The 21423-nt window shown below is 44.8% G+C and overlaps 1 protein-coding gene across 1 annotated transcript; it reads left to right on the forward strand.

Annotated features, from left to right (window-relative positions):
• RS1 (retinoschisin 1) lies at positions 1-19752 on the forward strand (the record flags this gene model as incomplete). The annotated part of the gene is made up of 6 exons (XM_081041885.1): positions 1-52; positions 6457-6482; positions 7091-7196; positions 14926-15067; positions 17359-17554; positions 19600-19752. The coding sequence occupies 6 exons, from the start codon at positions 1-3 to the stop codon at positions 19750-19752; spliced, it is 675 nt and encodes a 224-aa protein (XP_080898011.1).
• Positions 19753-21423: the final 1671 nt, after the last annotated feature.

Here is a 21423-nt window from a genome sequence, read left to right on the forward strand (position 1 = left end):
ATGCCACGCAAAATATGCGGCTTCTTGGTTTTCCTCCTCTTTGGCTATGAAGGTATGTGCTAGCCAACCACTGGCATTCATTAGATATTTAGTAATACAATTGAATTAACAATATGGCTGATTAATAGAAGTGCAACCTGAATAATTAAAATATTATTAATGAGCAAGGCATGTTAATTAATATGAGCTATTAATGAGCAACAGCTGTCTTTGTGTGGATGTGCTCCTCTTTGTCTCACCACTGGCTTTCCGATTTTGTGAGGAGACTTCTGAGGTTCTAACGATGCTTAAAATGCGTCAGAGAGAAGGAACGTTTTCATAAATTGTATAAAATAACTATAAATTGCAACAATTAGTGAGAAAATATGGTGTGTTCTTGAAAATCTTTAGGAGTTAGAGTGATTGTAGAATCTAATCTTCCAAACTAGGACGCTATTGAGTGTAGAAGAGGATGCTAATAATAATTCTGCTGGGACAACAGGTGTAAACCAAGACTGTCCTAGGCAAATTGGGACATGAGGTCACCCTAGTTCAAATATGGATTAATATGACATGTTGAATACCACTGGACTCTAATAGAAAGAATAATCCAACTGAGAGTCAGAAATCTCCAAAGACTCAATACACTCAATCATTTTTAAATTGCTAAATATGGCCCTAGCAGGAGTAATGTGCTTAAATAAGTAGAAATTAAAGGCAGATCTCTAAAATGTCATCCAATTCAACTTTTAAATTCTCAATCTTTGGAATAATACTCTTTCATGCCTCTCTCAACTCTCAAGGACCCGTCACCTCAGAATTTGTTTTTAGGTTTATTCTGGATGTTAAAAATTGGTTGAATGTCTTCTTTGTGGCCACTGGGTATTTACGTGTGTTACAAGAAAGAAATAAGGAGAACAAGGAGGAGGCCTCGCCACTCTGCAAATGACCTGGTAGACAGACATGACAAAATTCACACAAATAGAGTCAGAATTCCTGGTTTAAATCATTCTCCTCTCTACCCTCTCATATTTTATTGGTAGAGCACTCACTTTCATGATTCTCCAGTCTCCTGACTTTTGTTAGTCATATTTCTCAGCATTTAGAAAGACTTGTAAAGAAATAATCCTAGGGTCATTTTGCAAACTCAAATACGTTTCTAAGTAGAGATCATTTAGACTAATTGCCTGTTTTTTCCCCCTTGCAATTAAGAGTCAGCAACTTATCCAGTAACTCTTAATACTTTAAGATGCTTTTGGGGTTTCGTTGTTTTCCCCTTACTCCTTGCCCTTTCCTCAGCAAGAAAATCTAAACAGCCTTTCAAGGCTTAGATCCCAATACCCCTGGTTCTCAGATATCCACAGGGCCCACCCTCAGATTTCGGTTTGTGATTGGCATTGAGATTCATTCATCCATTCATTCGTTTGCCTGTTCATTCAAGAACCCATCCCTGAGTACCTGCTATGGGCCAAACACTGTGTAAGAATTTGACACGCTGGGCGGTTCCTTGTTGCTTCCTCAGTGTTGAGTCTAACAACCCTACCCTGTGACCCCCAAATGCGAAGAAATCCTATAAATGTTTACCAGCCTATTTTTAAATTAGACCTGCTCATTCGGGGAATATCTGCAACAAAAGGCACGCTGTCAGGACGCACAGAGCATAGCACTCTTTCCTGTTCTATTGCTTACCAATCCTTGTGTATGGCTGGGGAGCTCCAGAAATTTCCACACAAAGAATCCCATCTGTCCAGGTGAAACGGAATGTGGTCCAGCAGGTAGGCTTGAGAAGCTTAAATTCTCTTACCTTACCCAGGCCCTCCACCCTCATATGGCGTGGAAGGAAACCAGCCAGCCAAAAATGGCCAGTGCTCTACCCTGAGCTAAAGGGATGCTCTAGGAGACAGAGAAAAAATATAGGATACGATTGTTGCACTGAATCAGCTTACAATCCAGATAGAGAAATACTGCACAATGCACATGGGAAAGATGTATTCTATTGCACAACTGGGAACCTGAAGACAAAGGTTCTTTGTCTAATTTACTCTGCTATTTCTATTCCACCGTGGCAGTGGCTCCTTATTACAGTGAAATAAGGTAAATGGATTGACTGCACTTATGCATTGGATGAAGGTTCATTTGGGAATGCACAAATCACCAGAGTAAAGCACTACTTACATTTTATAACTGAAGCCGGCTTCTATTTATCTTATATTGTACATTTTGGATTCAATGCCAATGATGATTTTAAAAACATCCATCGTATTCAATCAGTCCATTACTTGGTCATGGTTATTATACATTTTTTAAAAAATCACCAAGCTTCATCTTACATGGGAGTGTGTCCTCTTTTCAGGTGTGTCAACCATCGGGGATAACAGATTTTTTTCAAAGCAGCTTTCTTGAGATGTAATTTACATACCATTAAATTCACCCATTTAAAGTGTGCAATTCAATGGTTTTTAGTATATTAACAGATTTGTGGAGCACACAATCTAATTTTAGAATATTTTCATCATCCGAAAAAGACTCCCACAGACATTAAGCACTCACTCCACATTACTCCCTAATCCCAGTCTCTGACAACCACTGATCTCCTTTTTGTCTCTATCAATTTGCCTATTCGAGACATTTCACTTAAATGGAATCATGTAACATACGGTCTTTCATCTGTCACGTAGCATATGTTTTTGAGGTTCATCTGTGTTGAAGCAGGTACAGATAACAGATTTATCCATGAATATGCCTGTCGCTTAAAATAGTAACACTTTCACACCAGAAGCAATTTCCTTCTTTCTTCTTCAAGGAGAGGGACATTATTACAGCCTGCTGTTTTTCTCTCGTGTCTTATTCTTGTTTCTCAAGTAGATTAGAAGCTGGTTACGGACACTTTTTAATCATTCATAATTTTATGCTTTTCTCCTCGGCCTCCTCTGTTTTAATGGGAAGGAAAGCTCTGGGTTTAGTGACATCCAATCAAAGAGACTAAAATAGTCTTCCCTATGTCCATCTAATGTGCGCTTTTCCTCTTGGGCTTGCAAGGTACATTTCGAGAAATAGGCATGCCTGGATTTATTTCCTTGCTGTGGTAACAAGGGCTTCCCCATGGAGTGGCCCTTTGCGCAAAAGGGCAGAATGAGCCCATATTGCATGACTCTAAGATTGGTGAGTGGCAGACACCTCAGACACTCCAGTGGAAATTGTTAACCTGTGGAGGAATGGAGAAAACAATCCCAATAGGGAGAAAAATCCACAACCACATAATCTAAACCTTTTACTCTTTTTCCTTTAAAGGCTGACCTGTTTTCTTTTGCTCATTCCAACAGTGTTATTTTCTGGTATTATGAAATGTAGTCAAACATACTTTTGCTTTTATTCGCCAGCTTTTTGGGTGATTAAATCATTTTGCTGCTCCCTTGCTGACAGCTTTTCCTGTAAAATGCTTGTTATTCCTCCTCTCCCTGCTCATTTCCATAAGGATCGGCTGCCTCAGAACCCCAGGCTGCCTGCAGACAAAGGCTTTCTGGGAGGAGAGCCTGGGAGGTGAAAAATGCCAGAAATCTGCCCAGTGTCTGAGTGAGCACAGGAATTGGCTCTGAAACCAGACCTCCTCTTCGGTCTCTTTCTCTCCTCAGATAGACGGCCCTTTCCTTTATGCCTTCTGCTTTGTTTCTGCAGAATGCGGAGCCTCTCCAGGGCCCAGCCCTGGACCCAGGTAATGCAAAAGGCAATTAGATGGGTCCTTAGCCTCATTTGAACTCTGGGTTTGCTCAGTTGCTGCTGCTGCATGGACCCTCTTCAGTAACAGACCCCGCCTCTGGGCCAAATTGATTGGTTATTAAGGACACGTTGTCAATGACCGACTTACCTCATCCTTGGTCCTCCCAAAAGAGGGTCTTAACACAGTTGATGTTCGCCCAACTTATAGGGCCTTTCAGCATTTCGGCTGTCCCCAGATTTTCTTGAAGATGGAGCTAGAACTGAGTGCCTTCTGGATTAACAGCTCCCAAATCAAGTAGATGCCAATTGTTCATCTACTTCACAGTTCTTGGGGAACAGCTGCGGGACTGAGGCTATGGGTTTATGTACACATGAACTGTGAGGAGCCTAGCTGGACTTTCCCGAGTTCCAGAAGTTTCCAGCCAGCTGCCCATTCAACCTCAACTTTTGGGTGTTCCATTGGCCTCTCAAACCGAACAGCTTTACCTCATTGCCCACAAATCCCTGCTTCTCCTGGAACCTTCTGCTCCCCCAGTAAATGGTAGCTCTATTCTCCCAGTCACTCAGGCCTCAGGCCTCTCATTCTTTCACACCCACATCATATGTCAGCAAATCCTGTTGGCACCACCTTCCAAAGACGGTCAGAATCCAGCCACTTCTTATTTATTTATCTATTTATTTATTTGGGTGACAATTGTTAGTAAAATTACGTAGATTTCAGGTGTACAATTCTGTATTACATCATCTATAAATCCCATTGTGCAGCCACTTCTCATTACCTCCACTGCCACCATCCTGGGCCAGCCACCATCATCTGTCCCCTGGATGACATGCCAAGTCACCCCCCTGAGGGCTTTTACACTTCATTCATTCGTTCTTTCTTTTTGCTCCCACTCCCCCATATTAGATTATAAGTTCTGTGAGGGGAGGTGTTTTTCCCTGTTTTGTTCACTTTTATCCTCAGCACCTAAAGCTGGGCTTGGAATATAGTAGATGCTCAATGAATATTAACGAATGAATGAATGTTTTGGGACCAGTCATTATCAGCTATCTTTTCTATCAATTTTTATAATTGTACAGGTGCTTCGATAAACCTATAGACAAGAAAGAGGTGGGACACAAAGGACAGAGCAGGTGGTAAGTTCTACAAGAGGGACAGAAAAAGTCTTCTTCATAGGGAAGGGGAGAAGCAGGCAGAAAAGTTGGTTGCAGAAGCACTTGAGGCCAAGAAATCATACCGACAAAGGCAGGAGGAAAGAAACAGCCTGGCACACTTGATGAATTGCAAGTCGTACAGTGCAAATGATAAATTTGGATAGGTAGGCAGGAGATAGGTCAAAGTGACGCCATGAAAGACACATTGTTATTATACCTATTTCAGGGATGAGGAAATGGAGAGATGCAGTCATACAACTAAGAATATCAGAGGTGGAACTCAAACCCTGGCAGTGGAGACCCACCAAAGGGTTTGGCAGGAAAGTGATACAATCAGGTTTGCATTCCATTCCCTTGGCAGCATGAAGGATTGGGGAGGCAAGGTCTCTCTTTCGCAGGGAAAGAATCTAGGGGCGAGAGGGTGGGGCCTAACACAGGAAGTGGCAGTGGGGGCAGAAGGAAAAGAAGGCCCTTGGTAGACACTGGATGTGGGCGGTTAGGAAAAAGAGGCAACTAGAAGGAGTCCCACGTTTCTGGAAGGGGTGGTAGGTGGACAGTGGAGCCATTCAGTAGGATAAGAAATAGAGAAAGGAGAAGAACAATCTGAGGAAGGATGTAATGAGTTCGGTTTTTTAAAAAGATTTTTTTTGAAGTACAGCATACATACATTTACTTAAGAATAATATACAGAGCAGTACAGGTAAGTGTACAGCTCAGTGAATTTTCACCACTAAACACACCCAAGTAACCAGCACTCAGATCAAGTCACAGAACATTACCAGCCCCCTAGGCACCCTCCCTTGGCTTCCTCCCTGCCACTCCCCACCCAGAGTGTAACCAGGACCCTAATGTCTAGCAGCATAGATTACTTGGGCCTGTTTTTGTGTATTTAAAATGGATTCATATGGTATGTCCACTTTAGCATTGCATTGTAGTCTTCCACTGTGTGAATCTACCACCAGTATCCATTCTACTCCTGTACATAAAAGACAAACCTAAAAAAGATTTCCTAAACAATGTCCTCACCCTAAATCCCCAAAATGTGTCACAGTGGGGGACTTGAGAATCAACTCCTGAATAGCACATTCAGCAGACACTAGGGATGATGATGGTGATGATGATGAGGGTGATGACAAGTCAGTAAATAAAGGGAGAAACTCTCGCTGCTAATGTCAAGTGGAAAAGGAATGCTGTAAACATTGCTTAGATAGTAGGTGCGTGAGTGAGTTTTTAAAAATATGCATAGAAAAAAGATGGGAAAGATTTACACTTAGATATTAATAGTGAGTGTTGCTCAGTGGTAAAAAAAAAAATAGGTGCTTCCTCCCCCCACACACACTTTGCCACATTAATGTATTTTCCAAAATTCTAAAATGAACAAAAATAATACTAATTAGTCTTGTCTTTCTGTGTAATTTTACTGCCCCTAGTTTCTCAACATCTGTGAATGTCTCTCCTGACACATAGTTACTTAGTTTGACTTCTTCCAGGAGGGCCTTTGTTAATTTTTATGTGACTTTTCATTTCACTTTTCTACGTATTGACTCATTACGTTGAAATTTTCTTTTTTTAACTTCATTTTTCCTCTCTTATCCTCTCGCTTAGCCACGCTGGGATTATCATCTACTGAGGTATGTTCCAGTAAGAAGGCTGGCATTTACAGGGATACTGTGTTTGAAGATTTTCTTAGCCAAAAATGATGTATAGGATTATCACTTTTTAAAAAGAAATGTATTTTTAAAGGAATTTTTTTTTTTCTGGTGGTGGCAATAGCACATTTTATCTGGGTAAGTGCCAAGACTGGTGTTTTCATGAGAGAGTGCAAGTAAACCAAGTTTTAATTCAGATGGTGTAACCAGGAATCCAGTACCTTCTAAAACTGGATCCTGAGAGGGACCTCCAGGGGACGTGAGGAGCCCAAGCTTGGATGGGGGCTCCCCAAGCCCCTGAAGGCAACTATAATGGGGTGAACTTTGCCCTCTACATGGGTGTGTCTGTGAGATTATTAGCTGGTCACCCACAGTGGCAGATATTTGTGTATCTAGACTCAAACATGAGGGGTGATTGTGTGCATTAAAGCTGGATTAATAATTCAATTGTGCTGTTGTAGTGTGAAAGCAGCTATAGACAATAGTAACGAATAAGCAAGGTTTTTGAATACAAGATTTTCCAGTAGTGCTAACCACGGTTACCTTTGACCGTGACTTTCTGACACTCCTGCCTCTCTGGCTTCCCACAGGATGAGGGCGAGGACCCCTGGTATCACAAAGCGTGCAAGTGCGATTGCCAAGGAGGCGCCAATGCCCTGTGGTCTGCGGGTGCCACCTCCTTAGACTGTATACCAGGTGAGTGTCCCCTCTCCTTGGGGCCAGATCCTTGGAGTGTCCTAGGGAACACCTGTTTCTCCTCTTTCTTTCAACCCAGCTGTTAAACCCCCTGAATGCCACACTCTGGGTTTTCTCCCATCAGTCTCTGAGCTTCAAATCTCACATAGCCACTGCTCCAATAAACTGCTCTGATGTCATCATTCAGAATAGCTTCCTAGATCTCTCCTTGACCTGGGTGAGATGGTAAAAAGAGACCTAACTTTCAATGAAAGAGATGCATGGACAATTAATTGAAAATATTTAAAGTAATGGTAGGCGGCACGGGGTTTTGAGAAGAGCATAGGCTTTCGAGCCCAAAAGACCAGAGTTAGAATCCTGGCTGGGTCACTTCTTAATTAACTCTGGGACTCCCGCTTTGGCCTTTTTCCGTCAAATGGAGGTAATACTCTGCCTGGATATCCATCGCTCACCAAATGACCATATGCTTCCCCACATTCCAGCCCCCTTGCAGTCAGGCGGTATCATATGAGCAGTTGTGAGCAGTGTCTCTTCTGAAATGAGGCATTTAAGGGCTGGTACTCAACTCACCGGCTCTCCCTTTCCCTGCTTCAGAAAGTGGCTTGTCTCTCAGCCTGGGTGCCAGGAGGAGGAGCAGAACCTCCTGCCGACCCACAATGGCCAAGTCACCTGAGTGGAAAATGAGCCTTTGTTGTGTTAAGCCTCTAAAATTTCCAGGACGGTTTGTTCTGCAGAATAACATGGCTTTTCCTGACATGTGAATGGCTACCTTCCTCTAAGGCAGGGGCCCGCAAACTGTCCATAAAGGACCGGACAGTAAGTATTTGTGGCTTTGTGGGCCATGCAGTCTCAACTCCTCAATTCTGTCATTGTTGCTGGAAAACAGCCATAGAAAATATGTAAATGTATATGTGTGTCTGTGTGCTAATAAAACTTTATTTACAAAAACAGGCAGAGAACCATATTTGACCTAAGGGCCACAGTTTGCCCATCCCTGCTCTAAGGAGTTGTTATGAGGAATAAATCACATGAGGCATTAAAGCATCTTGTGTTGTACCTGACAAAGTGTAGTTCCTTCACTTCCTGCTTCCTAAGAGCTTACACTGAGACTTTCAGAGGCTGGGGTGGCCCCACAAATATTTGCAACACCCAGCCCTTTCTGTGGCTCCTCTTTTGCATGAAACCATCCTTGCCACCTATCTCCAGGATTATGATGGTGCCATGCAACCGTCATCCAGTTTACCTAATTGCCTAATAATAGCTCCAGGAGAGACAGGTCGGTGAGCATGTGTGTGAGCTTCTCTTCACTATTTCATTAAATTTGCATTAAAATAGCAAATTGTGGGGGAGGAAAAGGGGGAGTCTACAAGGGCTTTTACTGCCTCCTATTTCCTAAAGGGGTAGGAAGTCAGTTCTGAACTAAGCTTTCTGGAAGGGAACAGTGGGGTCCCGGTAGTGAGGAAAGCAATAAACACTGTTTAGTTCCGTGTGCTTCTCCCAAGGGGCGTCCGACTGTGCACCATGCCTGCCGTGAGCTGCTGCAGCCATGATGTGTTTGTGCGATCTGCCCGGTCAATATTGAAGCACCCTCCTTAATAATCCATTTAGAATCCCACCCCCTTTTATCATGTGCCTATTATGTGCCAGGCACGAATGGGGAGACAAAACCGAAGGCATTGTCTCCACCCTGAAGGAGTTTGCCATTTAGTGAAACAAATGTTCTCTTCACGAGAGACAGGAGGCCTACTGGAATTCCATTCCAAGGAAGTTCTTTTTAAGAAGAAATTGAAAAGAGATTATTTATGCAGATTTGATTCATTGATCCAATCAACTGTGATGCTGAGGAGGTCTGTGTGTTTGAAGAATGTGCTCTCTCCCCTACGCAGCTGCCATGAACTACAAGTTCCGAAATCAGAAATTCTTTAGCTTAAGTGTTCTCCTCTCTCCCACTGTTTTTGGTTGTTTTGTTAATAACACAGATAGTTCCAGGAAGAAAAACAAAACAACAAAAACATACAACCTTAGTGTTATATGGTTGATTCGTTGGTGTTAATTGGCTTTTCCATAAAAGGCAAAATTCAGGGAATCAGAACTAGCCACAACCTTCCGGAAGTAACTAGCCCATCAGTGCCTCAGCTCCTCATTGGAACCTCCAGAGCTGTCCTTGGTCTCTCTGGACCCTGAGATTCAACGCTTCCAGCAGGGTCTGACTTAGGCGGGAAGAAGAGTCTAGAAAGCACAGAAGGACAAGGTCACTCAGAGCTGCCTAGAGGAGCTCCCAGGTGCACACTGGCTCTTACCGCCCAGGGGCCCCACCCACAGAGCAGAGGTGACTGGCTAGGTGCATTATGGCCTTCTAATCTTCAGCTTAATGCTATTAAAAATACTCAAAGGTCTGTCTTTTCCACAGTTGAGCCAAGATGACCTCGGCACCCTGAGAGGTGAGAATAGGATAGGGGAGGGATCAAAGTCTAAGAAATCCAATAACTCAGTGCTTTACTTTTAGTCTAGATTTTATATTTCTATATTATATTCAAAAATATACTCCGTTCTTCTATGAACATTCTTCTATATTCTACTACATCATCATAGATATTGAAGTCTAACACGTGTGCATAGTAAAATTCATGTCTCTCTTGACAAGAATGTCCCTGAACTCTCTTTGTGTTCCTTTAGGTTAACATTCCTTATAAGCATGTCTGGCCTTCATGCTTACAAATTGAGAAATTACTTACTGAATAAGAAAGGCTAGTACGTTAAGGATCTAGAGTCTGGATTAGCAGTACATTATGAAGACACCTTCACCATCTAATTATCAAATCATTGCTCGGAGGAGCCACGTGTGCCACAGAGAATGCACGTTTTTCCTTAAGAGTAAAATGAGTATAGACATAGGCCAGTGGGAGTTCTCTCGGCCAGTGAACTCCCACTTCATCCCTGAGCTCTCTGCTTCCTGTCTTGCCATTTTCTCTGCTTATCCCCAGGGGCCACCCAAGAGGGGGTGATGATGTTGGTTTATCCCTTTGTTGACCCATCTGATCAATATTTATGGAGTGCCCAGCGTGCGCAGGCCCTCTGCTGCTGGGCTCAGAGGATACAATGGTGAGCAAGACAGACCAAGGGTGCTGACAAATAATCACAGGAGGAGGCATTAGTTACAGGTATAGGGTACATGGGAAGACGGCACCTGGAATCCTTTACTCAGCTCAGGGTGGGCAGAGATCTGAAGGATGAGTAGAGGTGTCCAGGTGAAGGGCGAAAAGAGGGGACAGGAGTGTCACAGGCAGAGGGAACAGCCTCAAGGGAAGGCCTCCAGGCCTGCATGAGAACCTGAAGGGCGCTCAGCCAGGACCATAGAAGGAGGAGGAAAGGGGGAAAGGAGGAGTCAGGAAAAATAATAAAGTAACTGCAGTGCCATTCACTCCACAGAACACAGAGCACAAGAAATGTTACATTTTCCATTTTTCCAAGTTCAAGTAACTCCAGTTTGAGGCCTCCTTTGTCATGGCCTTTGAGGAGTCTACAGACAGGATTGTTGAAGGTCCTTCCTCTCCCCTTTGGACAACAGGAACCCCTACAGGCTTGCAAGGGCTGTCTGGGGCAGGGCCTAGGCTCAGGCTGGGTGGCAGTTTCCTTGCGTGGCCCACAGCCCTATGTGAAGGTTGACATCTTCTCCCTTTGAAACAAGCTCATCCTGGGGCCTCCCCAAGTTTCCTGACGGTTTCCACAGCTCAGGACTCCCAGGCCCCATCCCTGGTCCAGCCCCTTACGGGAACCATTTCCCTCTTCAGCTCAGTTCCCTACCATAAGCTCCACACCCAAAGAGTCAAAGCCCAGAGCCTTTGGCCACCTCCTCCTCTGGGACAATCAGCTGATTCTGGTCGAGGCCTAGAACTTCCAAATCCTTAAGCCTCGGAGGTGTTGTGCTGTCAACAGGCTACTCTCTCAAGTCACATACATGTGCACACAGCTTATTCCATCCTGGGGCAAGAAGAGCCCAAACCTGTGGAAACATGAAGCTGGCTTCCTTCTCAGGGAGATGATGGGGGCAGGACAGAGTGGGGGGGAGCAGGGGTTTTAGATTTCTTCCCTCGTGACTCTTCACCAAAAAAACAAACATGCAAAACTCAAGAAGACATCAATATATTCTCACGACTTCACCCTTTTCCACCAATATGAGCTGCTGCTTTCTAGCCAGGCCCTACAGAGGTTATTTCATGCCATCCCACAGCAAATTTATGGAGGTAGGTTCTACTCTTGTGCTCATTTCATAGATGAGAAAACTGAGACCCAGAGACATTAAGCAGCTTGTGCCTAAACTCACGCAGAGGGAGAATGGGATCCAATCCCAGGTCGCACTGGCTCTAAGCAGGTGTTCTGACTTTGGCTGCCCATTACAATCACCTGCAGCTTTACCCCATGCCCACGTCCTGCCCCAGACCAATGACATCAGAATCTCTTGGGGCGTGGCATGAACGTCAGCAATTCTGCAATTCCCTGGTTGATGCCTAGGCTGAGAACCATCGGAGAGTCTCTGCTTTGTGCCCTGGGCCAAATCACCAGGTTTCTGGTTAGCAGCTGGGTAGCTGGAGGTGCCAGTGCCTCCAGACAGGAGCACTGGACGGGGGCAGGCTTGGGATTTGGACACTGATGGGTGTCCATATGGGTGTGAAGCACCTTTGTTTCACCCAGATGGCACTGCTCACCTGGAAAATACCCAAAGGGTTGTAGGAGGCTCAGGGCCTGAGAGTCAGGCATTGGCTTCCAGAGCTGAAACCATGGGGATAGTGAGACCATCACCTCCTCAGAAGAGTATGGGTAGGATCCTTGTCTGGAAAAGCCCTCACAGGCCTCCAAGGCCATTGCCACTGGCCAGGTCTCTGCAGATCAACAGCCCACTCTTAACTATTAGATGGGCTAATTGGGAAGAAATGGTAAACGAGATGTGAGGCGGAAACATAGAAAGATCAGAATGCCAATAAGGCAACTGGGAGAGGTGGCGATGGCTTTTCCTTCCACCTTGCCCCCTCCCTCCGGGCTGATGGCCCTAGAGCAAGAAAAGGGAGGTTCCAGATGGAGAGGCCCCAGAGACATCCGCAGTTAGAATTTAAGCAATGACTGAGGCTCAGCTGAAACCTACCTCTCTGACATTGGGGCCTTGTCCCGCCTTCTGGTGTTACAAGCTTGTTTTCCAGGTTGGAGTGGAGTTGAGGAGCTGGAGGAGACTCCAAGGCCATGGGCACTAGGCCCCCCTGAATCTGCCAGCCAACAAAACGCCTTTCCGGGCAGGCCAAAGTTTTCAAAGTGCACTTTGAAAGTGTGCTTGTTAAAAATGCGGCCGCTCTGGGGGTGGAATCCTGGAAACTGAATTCTTAACAAGGCCTCCTGATCCTTCCACCACAGAAGGCATGAGCACACAGCCCATAAAGGGTTCCTGTTCTCTTTCCCAGGAGCTGATATTATTTTGTGGTTTTTAAAAAGTATAATATTATTTTAATAGGTCCCCCGAAGCCTCCAGTACTTGATAAACAAATGCTATCCCCCTCACCCCGAGCCCCATTGAGTTATAGGTACTGGTGAGGGTTGGACCTATTTTTTTGGTGCATTGGGCAGAAAAGCAGTTTGTCTTCAGCCTCTGGGGGCAGGGCATACCATGTTTCCCCGAAAATAAGACCTAGCCGGACCATCAGCTCTAATGCGTCTTTTGGAGCAAAAAGTAATATAAGACCCGGTCTCATTTTAATATAAGAACAGGTCTTATACGATAAGACCGGGTTTTATATTAATTTTTGCTCCAAAAGACGCATTCGAGCTGCTGGTCAGGCTAGGTCTTGTCTTCGGAGAAACACGGTCGCTGTCCCTGCCTGCAATCTGGAGCCTCAGGATGGCGGTCAAGCTTTTGCATGCTTCATTCAGTTTCATTGACTTCCGAAAATCATTCTCTCAGAAGACCTCAACATTCATTTTACTGTTGAAGGTAATGATGCCCCAATAAATATGTTCAGCTCTTCAATCTGAACTCAGATTTACACATGGACAAAATCATTTGATTTACCTTACTTGAAGTTTATCATTTACAATCAGAAAACTGGGAGAATGTATTTGCATAAGTTTATCATTGTCTTCTATAGAAATTCCGTGAGAAACGGGGTTTGGTTATAAATAAGAGGCCCCCTAAACAGTGGCCTTATTGAATTAGCTTTGTTTTGACTCACATGGTAAAAAGACTAGGGGTAGGGAGTTGCTTACGGATATCAGGGCTGAAATCTCGACAGTTCTCTTGGCCTTACTTACCTCGAGGTGCAAGATAGCTACTGTTGCACCAGCCATCAGGTCTTCGCCCTAGGCAACAGGAAGAAAGAAGCAAAACTTGATCAGAAATACCCAGCCGACATCCTCTTATGTCTCACTGATCAGAAATTGTGTTATGTGCTCACTTCTTTTTTTTAACTTTGTGAGGACAGAGCCCCAGAGAGCAGTTTCCAGGCTCTCGGCCTCACTTGGAAAGGTGCTGGCTCGGTTCTTAGGTGGCCATCAGCTGTGGCTGGGAGCCCATCACCTGTTAACAGTTAGCCATTAGCCACTAATATAACCGCCGTGGCTACAGTAGGGTGTCGGTCGGTTGGTTGGCAGAGAAGCGGACAGCAGATTGTGGATCGTGTGGCTCCTGCTTCCTGTGTCTCCAACCCAGCCTCCAGCGAGACTATAGTGCTTTGACTCCCATATCTGTGGCTCTGTGGGTGTTCCTTTTTGGACTGACCATATACTGTGTTCTTGTGCGGGACCAGAGATCCCCACATGACAAACTTTTATTTATTTTAAGTGTGTTTTTCCAGGACCCATCAGCTCCAAGTCAAGTAGTTGCTTCAATCTAGTTGTGGAGGGTGCAGCTCACAGTGGCCCATGTGGGGATCGAACTGGCAACCTTGTTGTTAAGAGCACCGAGCTCCAACCGAGCTAACCGGCCGCCCCTATGTGGTCACTTCTAAATGCAAGAGAGGCTGGGAAAGATTTGTTTTAGCTGGTCACATTGCTGCCCCCCACAAAATTAGGTTTCTTTAGTCAAAAAGAAGGGGACAATGGATACTGAGTTGGCAATTGGCAGTCTCTGACCAGATAAGACAACACTAAATGTGAGAAGAAATACATGAAAAGCAGCAGACAATTAACAGATAAGAATCAGCTTTGGCTATTCTTATTTGGGAAAAGCAGTTTCTTTCAACTGTTCCTTATTCAACAGTCATGCAGGCACATTTCACCCTTTTTTATTTTTCATTAGACTAGTGAGAAAACTGCAATTTACAAGTGGGAAGTCAGTCTCAATATATAATTGCCCTTGTTGCCTCTCACCATGGTTTTGGTCTTTTAATTGCCATCATATGCTGCCTGAAGACAAATTAGGGACCCTGATGTCATCACACAGAATGGCTAAACCTGTGTTAATGAGGAAAATAAAGAGTTTGGCATTTAAGTATGATATTTCACGGTGAACTTCTTGGTTTTAGGTCTCTAAGTTTGTGGAGAAGGTGAAGTATTCTCAAAACTACCCCCCCCATACACACCAGAGTAAGGTTGCCATAGAACCACTTCCCTCTGTTTTTATGAATGTTGTGAGTCTCCATGACAATCCCTTTACTTCATCTTTAAACATCATTTCAGTCATATCGTGTTTGTTGAGCATTGTGATGGGATACGGATGTTTTAATGAGCATTGTTTTTCCTTTCCCAGAATGCCCCTATCATAAGCCTCTGGGTTTCGAGTCAGGGGAGGTTACACCAGACCAGGTCACCTGCTCCAATCCGGAGCAGTATGTAGGCTGGTATTCCTTGTGGACCGCCAACAAGGCCCGGCTCAACAGTCAAGGCTTTGGGTAAGCAGGCCGGCGGCGCAGGCAACTTTTGTTTTTTATCATGTGATTTGAAAAAGTAGGTCTCTGTAATAAATGAGTGACACAGAATGCACTTAGTTACTCAACAAGTATAGATCGAATACCTTTCATGAAGTCCTGGCCTTCTAGAAGAACACAGTTTAGAAGGGGAGACGGATTCTAAGCACATAATCACACAACCGATCATTTAGTAATGTGATGAGTGCTGTGGAGGAGATGGAGAAGGAAGTCTATTTGAAGCACCAGGGAAGGGCTTTCTAAGAAAAAGTATTTAACTTGAGACAGTTGGCCAGATGAGGGGAGCACAGGGTATAGCAGGTGCAAGGGCCCTGACTTGGGAAGACCCCTCAAAGGCATGGATAGGGACTGTAAAGCAGGCCAGCAAGGTTAGAGTACAGGTGAGATAGGGCTGGAGAGGCAGGCAGAAGGCAGATCATGCAGGGTATTTTAAGTCATGTTAAGGATTGTGGTCGTTATTTTAGGGATAATAGGAGGCCCCTGAATGTGCATTAGTTAGAATACAGGTTTGTGCTATTGTAACAAAGAGCCCCCAAGTACAGAGACTTAACATAGAGGTGTATTTCTTGCTCATCCAAAAGTTGAATTAGGCAGTCTAGGGTTGTTATGGCAGCTGGATGGTATCAGAGGTCCAGACCCTTTCTACCTTGTTGTTCTGTCATCCTTAACATGAAGCTTCCATCTTGGAGCCCAAGATGGCTGCTCTAGCTTCCTCTGTCACATCCACATTCTAGTCAGTAGGGAGAACAGAAGAGCAGAGTGAACACATGTTTCCTTTGTTTCCTTGAACAAACATAATCCTGTTGGCCATTTCTGCCCATATGCCATTGACCAGAATTTCATCTGATGACCTCACTTGATTGCAAGGGAGACTGGGAAATGTGATCTTAGTTGGTGGCCATTTGCCCAGACAAAACTCAGGGGTTCTTTTACTAAAGGAAGATGGAAAGAGGCTACTGGGAGACAATTAGCAGACTCTGCCAGAAAAAGATTTGAAGTTGGGGAGTATCACAATTAGATTGGTGTTAAAAGAAAAATCTTCTGGCTCCTGTTTGAACTGTTTAGTGGGGGGACAAGAGTAATCCAGGGAGACAAGGTAAGCTGTAGTGATTGTCCAGACAAGAACAGAGGGCTAGAGTGGTGGCAGTGAAATGGAGAGAAATAAACGACTTTGAGAAACATTTGAGCCGGAACCAATAGATGGATTGGCCATTTGAGGTGACAGAGGAAGGAACCACGGATGGCTTTCAGTTCGCTGGCAGGGCAGGGGTTGATTCCAGTACTGGAAGGAGGGGTGGGGGTGGGGATAACCGGGAGTTTTGGACATGTTTCATTTGAGATGCTGTAAGTCATCCGGGAGAAGCTGGCTAGCCAGCAATTGATTCTCAGGATTTAGAATTTAGAAAAGGTGTGGGATGGAAGTAAAAAGTCAGAGCCACCCGAGGGAGCAAGTCTGGAATTAGAAGAGAAGGCAACTAAGGGCTGAGTCCTGAGAAGCTACCATGTTTTCCCGAAAATAAGACAGGGTCTTATATTAATTTTTGCTCCAAAAGATGCATTAGGGCTTATGTTCAGGGGATGTCAACCTGAAAAATTATGCTAGGGCTTATTTTCTGGTTAGGTCTTATTTTTGGGGAAACACGGTAATTAATACGCAATAAAAAAATGGGGAGGGAAGCTATCGGTTTTCACAATTTATGAAGGATATAGCTAAACAAACAAATCAGTTCCTTCAATTGGCTTGCTGTCAAAAGCCCTGCCAGAGCCACTCGGCTGTGTTCTGCACATGGCAGACACTCCCTGAAATCCATGGATGACAGCACCTGAAGGAAACGCAGATACGTATGAAGAGAGTGAAATTAAAAGATTCACGGAGAAAGAAAGTTTAGGAGAGACTAAGGAAAAGGGAAGGGGGCTGGCAGATGCAATGCCGTGCACTGAAGAAAGACATGCTCAACCACGCCCCAAAGGTGATTTCAGCTACATTTGAAGGCATTTCTTTGACAAATTAGTTGAATCTGGTGATTTTTCCTCTGGCGGTGGAGGTGCAGGAAGAGAGAGAATGACACAAGTATCACGGAGGCTGGGCAGTTCTTGGAGACAAGCCTGTCAGTGCTTAGCACCTTGCAGTTCAGACTGCCCGAGCTTTGCAGGGGCTCTTCAGGTGTTGGCATCCCCTCAAAAGCCTGCGTCTCCAGGCTCCTTGGAGGTGCTCCTGGGGAATGGCTCCTAGTAATTTGCTGTGTCTTCGGCAGGTGTGCCTGGCTCTCCAAGTTCCAGGACAGCAGCCAATGGTTACAGATAGATCTGAAGGAGGTCAAGGTGATTTCAGGGATCCTCACCCAGGGTCGTTGTGACATTGATGAGTGGATGACCAAGTACAGTGTGCAGTACAGGACCGATGAGAGCCTGAACTGGATTTACTATAAGGACCAGACCGGAAACAACCGGGTAAGTCAGGTGTACTCCAAACCACCTTCAGCTCACAGTCTCTGGGACTCTTGTCCCGCTACTGTCCCTATATTTCTGTCGCTGCCCTCTCTCAGAGCATTGACCCCAAGGCATGGGGAGTCATGACCTGCTCTCTGACCACGAGGCGGGTGTCTTTCTATATCCCGGGTGCCTATGTAGCAGTTTGTTTGCAAATGAGTGCCATTCTTGTGTGCGAAAGAAATCTGTCTGAATTCTCATATCAGCATATAGTTGCTTGAATAATCAAAGCCGGCCATTTGGACTATTCCAAACTCACTGGACCACTGAACACTTTGCTGCATGGGTCTGACTTGATCTATTACTGATGAGGGTAGGTCCCGGTTCATTGATGTAGATACGACCTCTCCTTACTATGATTGAGACTGACAGCTGGGAAGCTTTGGACAACCCAGTAAATTAGCCAGGAAACTACGGAAATGGTTAGCTCAACTCTAGCAGGGCAGAGGCCCATAAACCTTTGAGCAACCTTATATGCCACTAATCTCTCAGCGCCAAAATGCGTCTCATTTCCCATAGACTAAACACAGTGGGCTCTTGAATATATATACACATACACACACACATACATATAATGTAGATTTATGATGAATAAAAAATGTACTAGCTATTTGGAAATGTTAACTGTCCTTTCGTCTGAGAGTGAGGACTTCCCCCAGCTATTTTGGACATTTAATCAGGTTACATAGACACATGCAGCTGAAAGTCAGAATTTGTATTCTCTGATGACAATATGTACAGTAAGACTGTTCATGGGTTGAGATTTTAAGGAATTTGAACACAATAGGAAAAAACCATCTCGACACTTGGACATTTTATTACATTTTTGTTCTTATTCATTGGCTTTCCAAAAAGATAGGAGCATTCTTTTTTAAGCCCTGTTTGTGCTTCTGGAGACCTTGACAGTTCTTTGCAGAGAAGCCTTCCATCCGGGCACTTGTGCCATCTGGAGGAGACTGTTCTATTCTCCCTCTTCATCTGGCTCCTGGCTTGAATAGGTTTGAGGGCAAACAGCTTAGAAAAGGGGCTGTGGGGTGTTGTTATTGGGAAGAAAGGTAAGATCATAGCAGAGGAGGTCCTTCTTGTTTTGTGGGTGGGTGGAGCCAATGTGGCAGTCAGATGTTTTCCGAAGATAATACCAGCAGGGAATGAAATGTCCCGGCGTCACCAGGCAGAGCATTCTGACTCTGGAAAGAGTGCAAAGAATGACATCCATGGCATCTTTTTATGTTCCGGCCACCACATTATGCCATGTGATAGCCCCCAAACCACAAACAAACCGTTTTTCTCTCTGGGCACTGCCCTCTTCCTTCCAGAATCTTCCTTCTTGTTTGTGTCTTTTTCTTTTTAAAAACATTTCCAAGTCTAGAAAGTACTTGCTATTTGTGTCGGTGTAGAGACACACAATTAAGCTTTGGCTCACAACTGCAGAACCAGCTCATGTTTTTACTTGAGCCCCACTTTAGTTCCTTTGGAACGTGGGAGCATTCCTCTTGTGTGATGTGGTCCTTTTCAAAATTCTTGTCAAAATGCAAAGGATTAAAACACAGAATTGGTGATAAGAATCAGGAGGCATTTTTTATCAGAGACATCCAATAGAATTTTTTGCCAGGATGGAAACATTACTGTCTGCAGTGTCCAATATGGCAGCCACTGATCACCTTAGCTGTTGAGCACTTGCATGGTGTGTGGCTAGTATGACTGAGGAAGCGAACTGCTGTCTAATTTTAATTCATTTAAATTTAAATAGCCACATGTGGCTACTGAGTACCACACTGGATGTTACAGTTCAAGATGTCCCCATATAGAGACTCAGAAATGCCCAGAGAGTGTAGGTGCTAACAACTACTCAAAGTCAGATTTTGGGAGTCTCTAATTCTTTGCACTTTAACCACTTTCTGAGATTTTTCCAGTTACAAGTTGGAGCCACCTCCAGAAAGGAATCATTCTTCCTTTTGCCTCTGATATGATGGGGACAGGTGACCGGATTTCACCCCTCTCTTTAGGTCTTCTACGGAAACTCAGACCGAACCTCCACAGTCCAGAATCTTCTGCGGCCCCCCATCATTTCCCGCTTCATCCGGCTGATCCCGCTGGGCTGGCACGTCCGAATTGCCATCCGGATGGAGCTGCTGGAGTGCGTCAGCAAGTGTGCCTGATTCCTGCCTCAGCTTGGCACCTGCCAGGGGGTGGAGGGCACACAGTGGCCTGCGGAGAGCCCTGACATGCCACCGTGATTTTACAAGCCCTTTTCAATGCAGAACTGAGGAGAGAATATTTCTTTTTCTTTTTTCTAAGATATAGTTTCAAATTTCAATGAAAAAACACACAACAGTGAATATATTCCCCACTCAGGGCCAAAGAAAATAGGAACAAAGAAAATGTCCCTAAAAACAATTTTTATCCAAAAGCCTAAGTAGAAGGTGTAATTTGTTTTTGTTTTTTTTGTCTCAGTGACACTGTGAAAGGTGCAGTCCCAGGGGAACACAAAGCAGCCCTGAGAAATTGAAAATTCTTTTGCATTACTACATTCAAAACAGGAACATAGAGTTTCAAAAAGCCTTGCTTTCAATGCAAAGGGGAGCAAGCTTGCAGTTTCTCCTAGCTAAGTTTTCATTAGATCATGGTCGTTTAGGATTTGAGAGCACCGGGTACACACAGTGAAAGGTTTGGGGTGACTGGCTGGCGATGAGTATGGTGGATGGGAAGTCCAGTTTCCTGAGTGACTTACATGACCAAACCCCCCAGGTAAGAGGGGCTCCCCTGCTCTGAACTTTCACCCCCATGCACAAGGGATTGGGGGGTTCCAGAGCTCTCATGACATACAACTCTGTTCTGCAGCAAATTATCCTAGTCTGTGGTCACTATTTAGGCAGGCTGCACATGTAAGTAGCAAAGTTTCCCTTATTTAGGAACCCCAAATGACCAGAACACATCCGAATTTCTTTATCTAGGACTACCATTTTTCAACAAGCTTAACACTTTGAAAACAGTTGGCCCAAGAGCTATCACCAGCTACACGGAGGAGGCCCATTAGCTGAGTCCATGCTTTGTACAAAGTGGTCAGCACCTACGTCCTAAGAAGGGCGAGGTGGCTATGCCCCTGGTGAGCCCAATCTTCCAACCTGTCCCCTAGCCTTGCAACACACAAACCCGCCTGCTTCTGATGCTGAAACCTCTGTGGGAAGGAGGGATGAGGCTGGAGTGAGGCTGGCCTTCTCCTGGAAAAGCTCAGTAAGCAAAGAGCTCAAGGAGCGACCGTCTAAGCCTTCTTTGTCCTTTATAGGTCAGCCTGAGCGTTTCGGCCCTTCCCTGGGAGAGGCTGATGCCATGGAGGTGGGCAGGAGAGGATTTGAAAGTCGGAGCTGAAGGGAATGGAATCAGAGGATGGGGGAATCCAACAACACTGGGGAATCAGTCCAAGACTGTCCTGGTCTTAATGCAGTGCAGCCTTTGCTGACACCTCTGAGTGACTGTTTTCAAATGCTAAGCCCAGTGAATGGACTCACAGTAACGTGATCCTGGACATCACATTCACCTTCTCGGAGACGGCAGCCCCCTAAAAGCCCCAAATCTCTTCCCTGGTGTTCTTGGGCTTAGAATAGCTTCGTATTTAACCCAGCCTCTTTCAAATCCCCACACTGTATACCTGAACCTGTAAAAACGCTTTTCCCTGCCCCATCTTCTCTCATACAATTCAGGGTTGGCAGTGGGGGTGGGGGGTGGGGTAGAAATCCTTCCCACATCTTAGAACACATGGACAAATGCATTTTGAACAGAATGCCTGATTGGATACCCTTGTTGGGAAAGTGGAATGAACTTGCATTGTC

Source organism: Rhinolophus hipposideros, assembly GCF_964194185.1.
Source record: "Rhinolophus hipposideros genome assembly, chromosome: X".
Lineage (NCBI taxonomy): Eukaryota > Metazoa > Chordata > Mammalia > Chiroptera > Rhinolophidae > Rhinolophus > Rhinolophus hipposideros.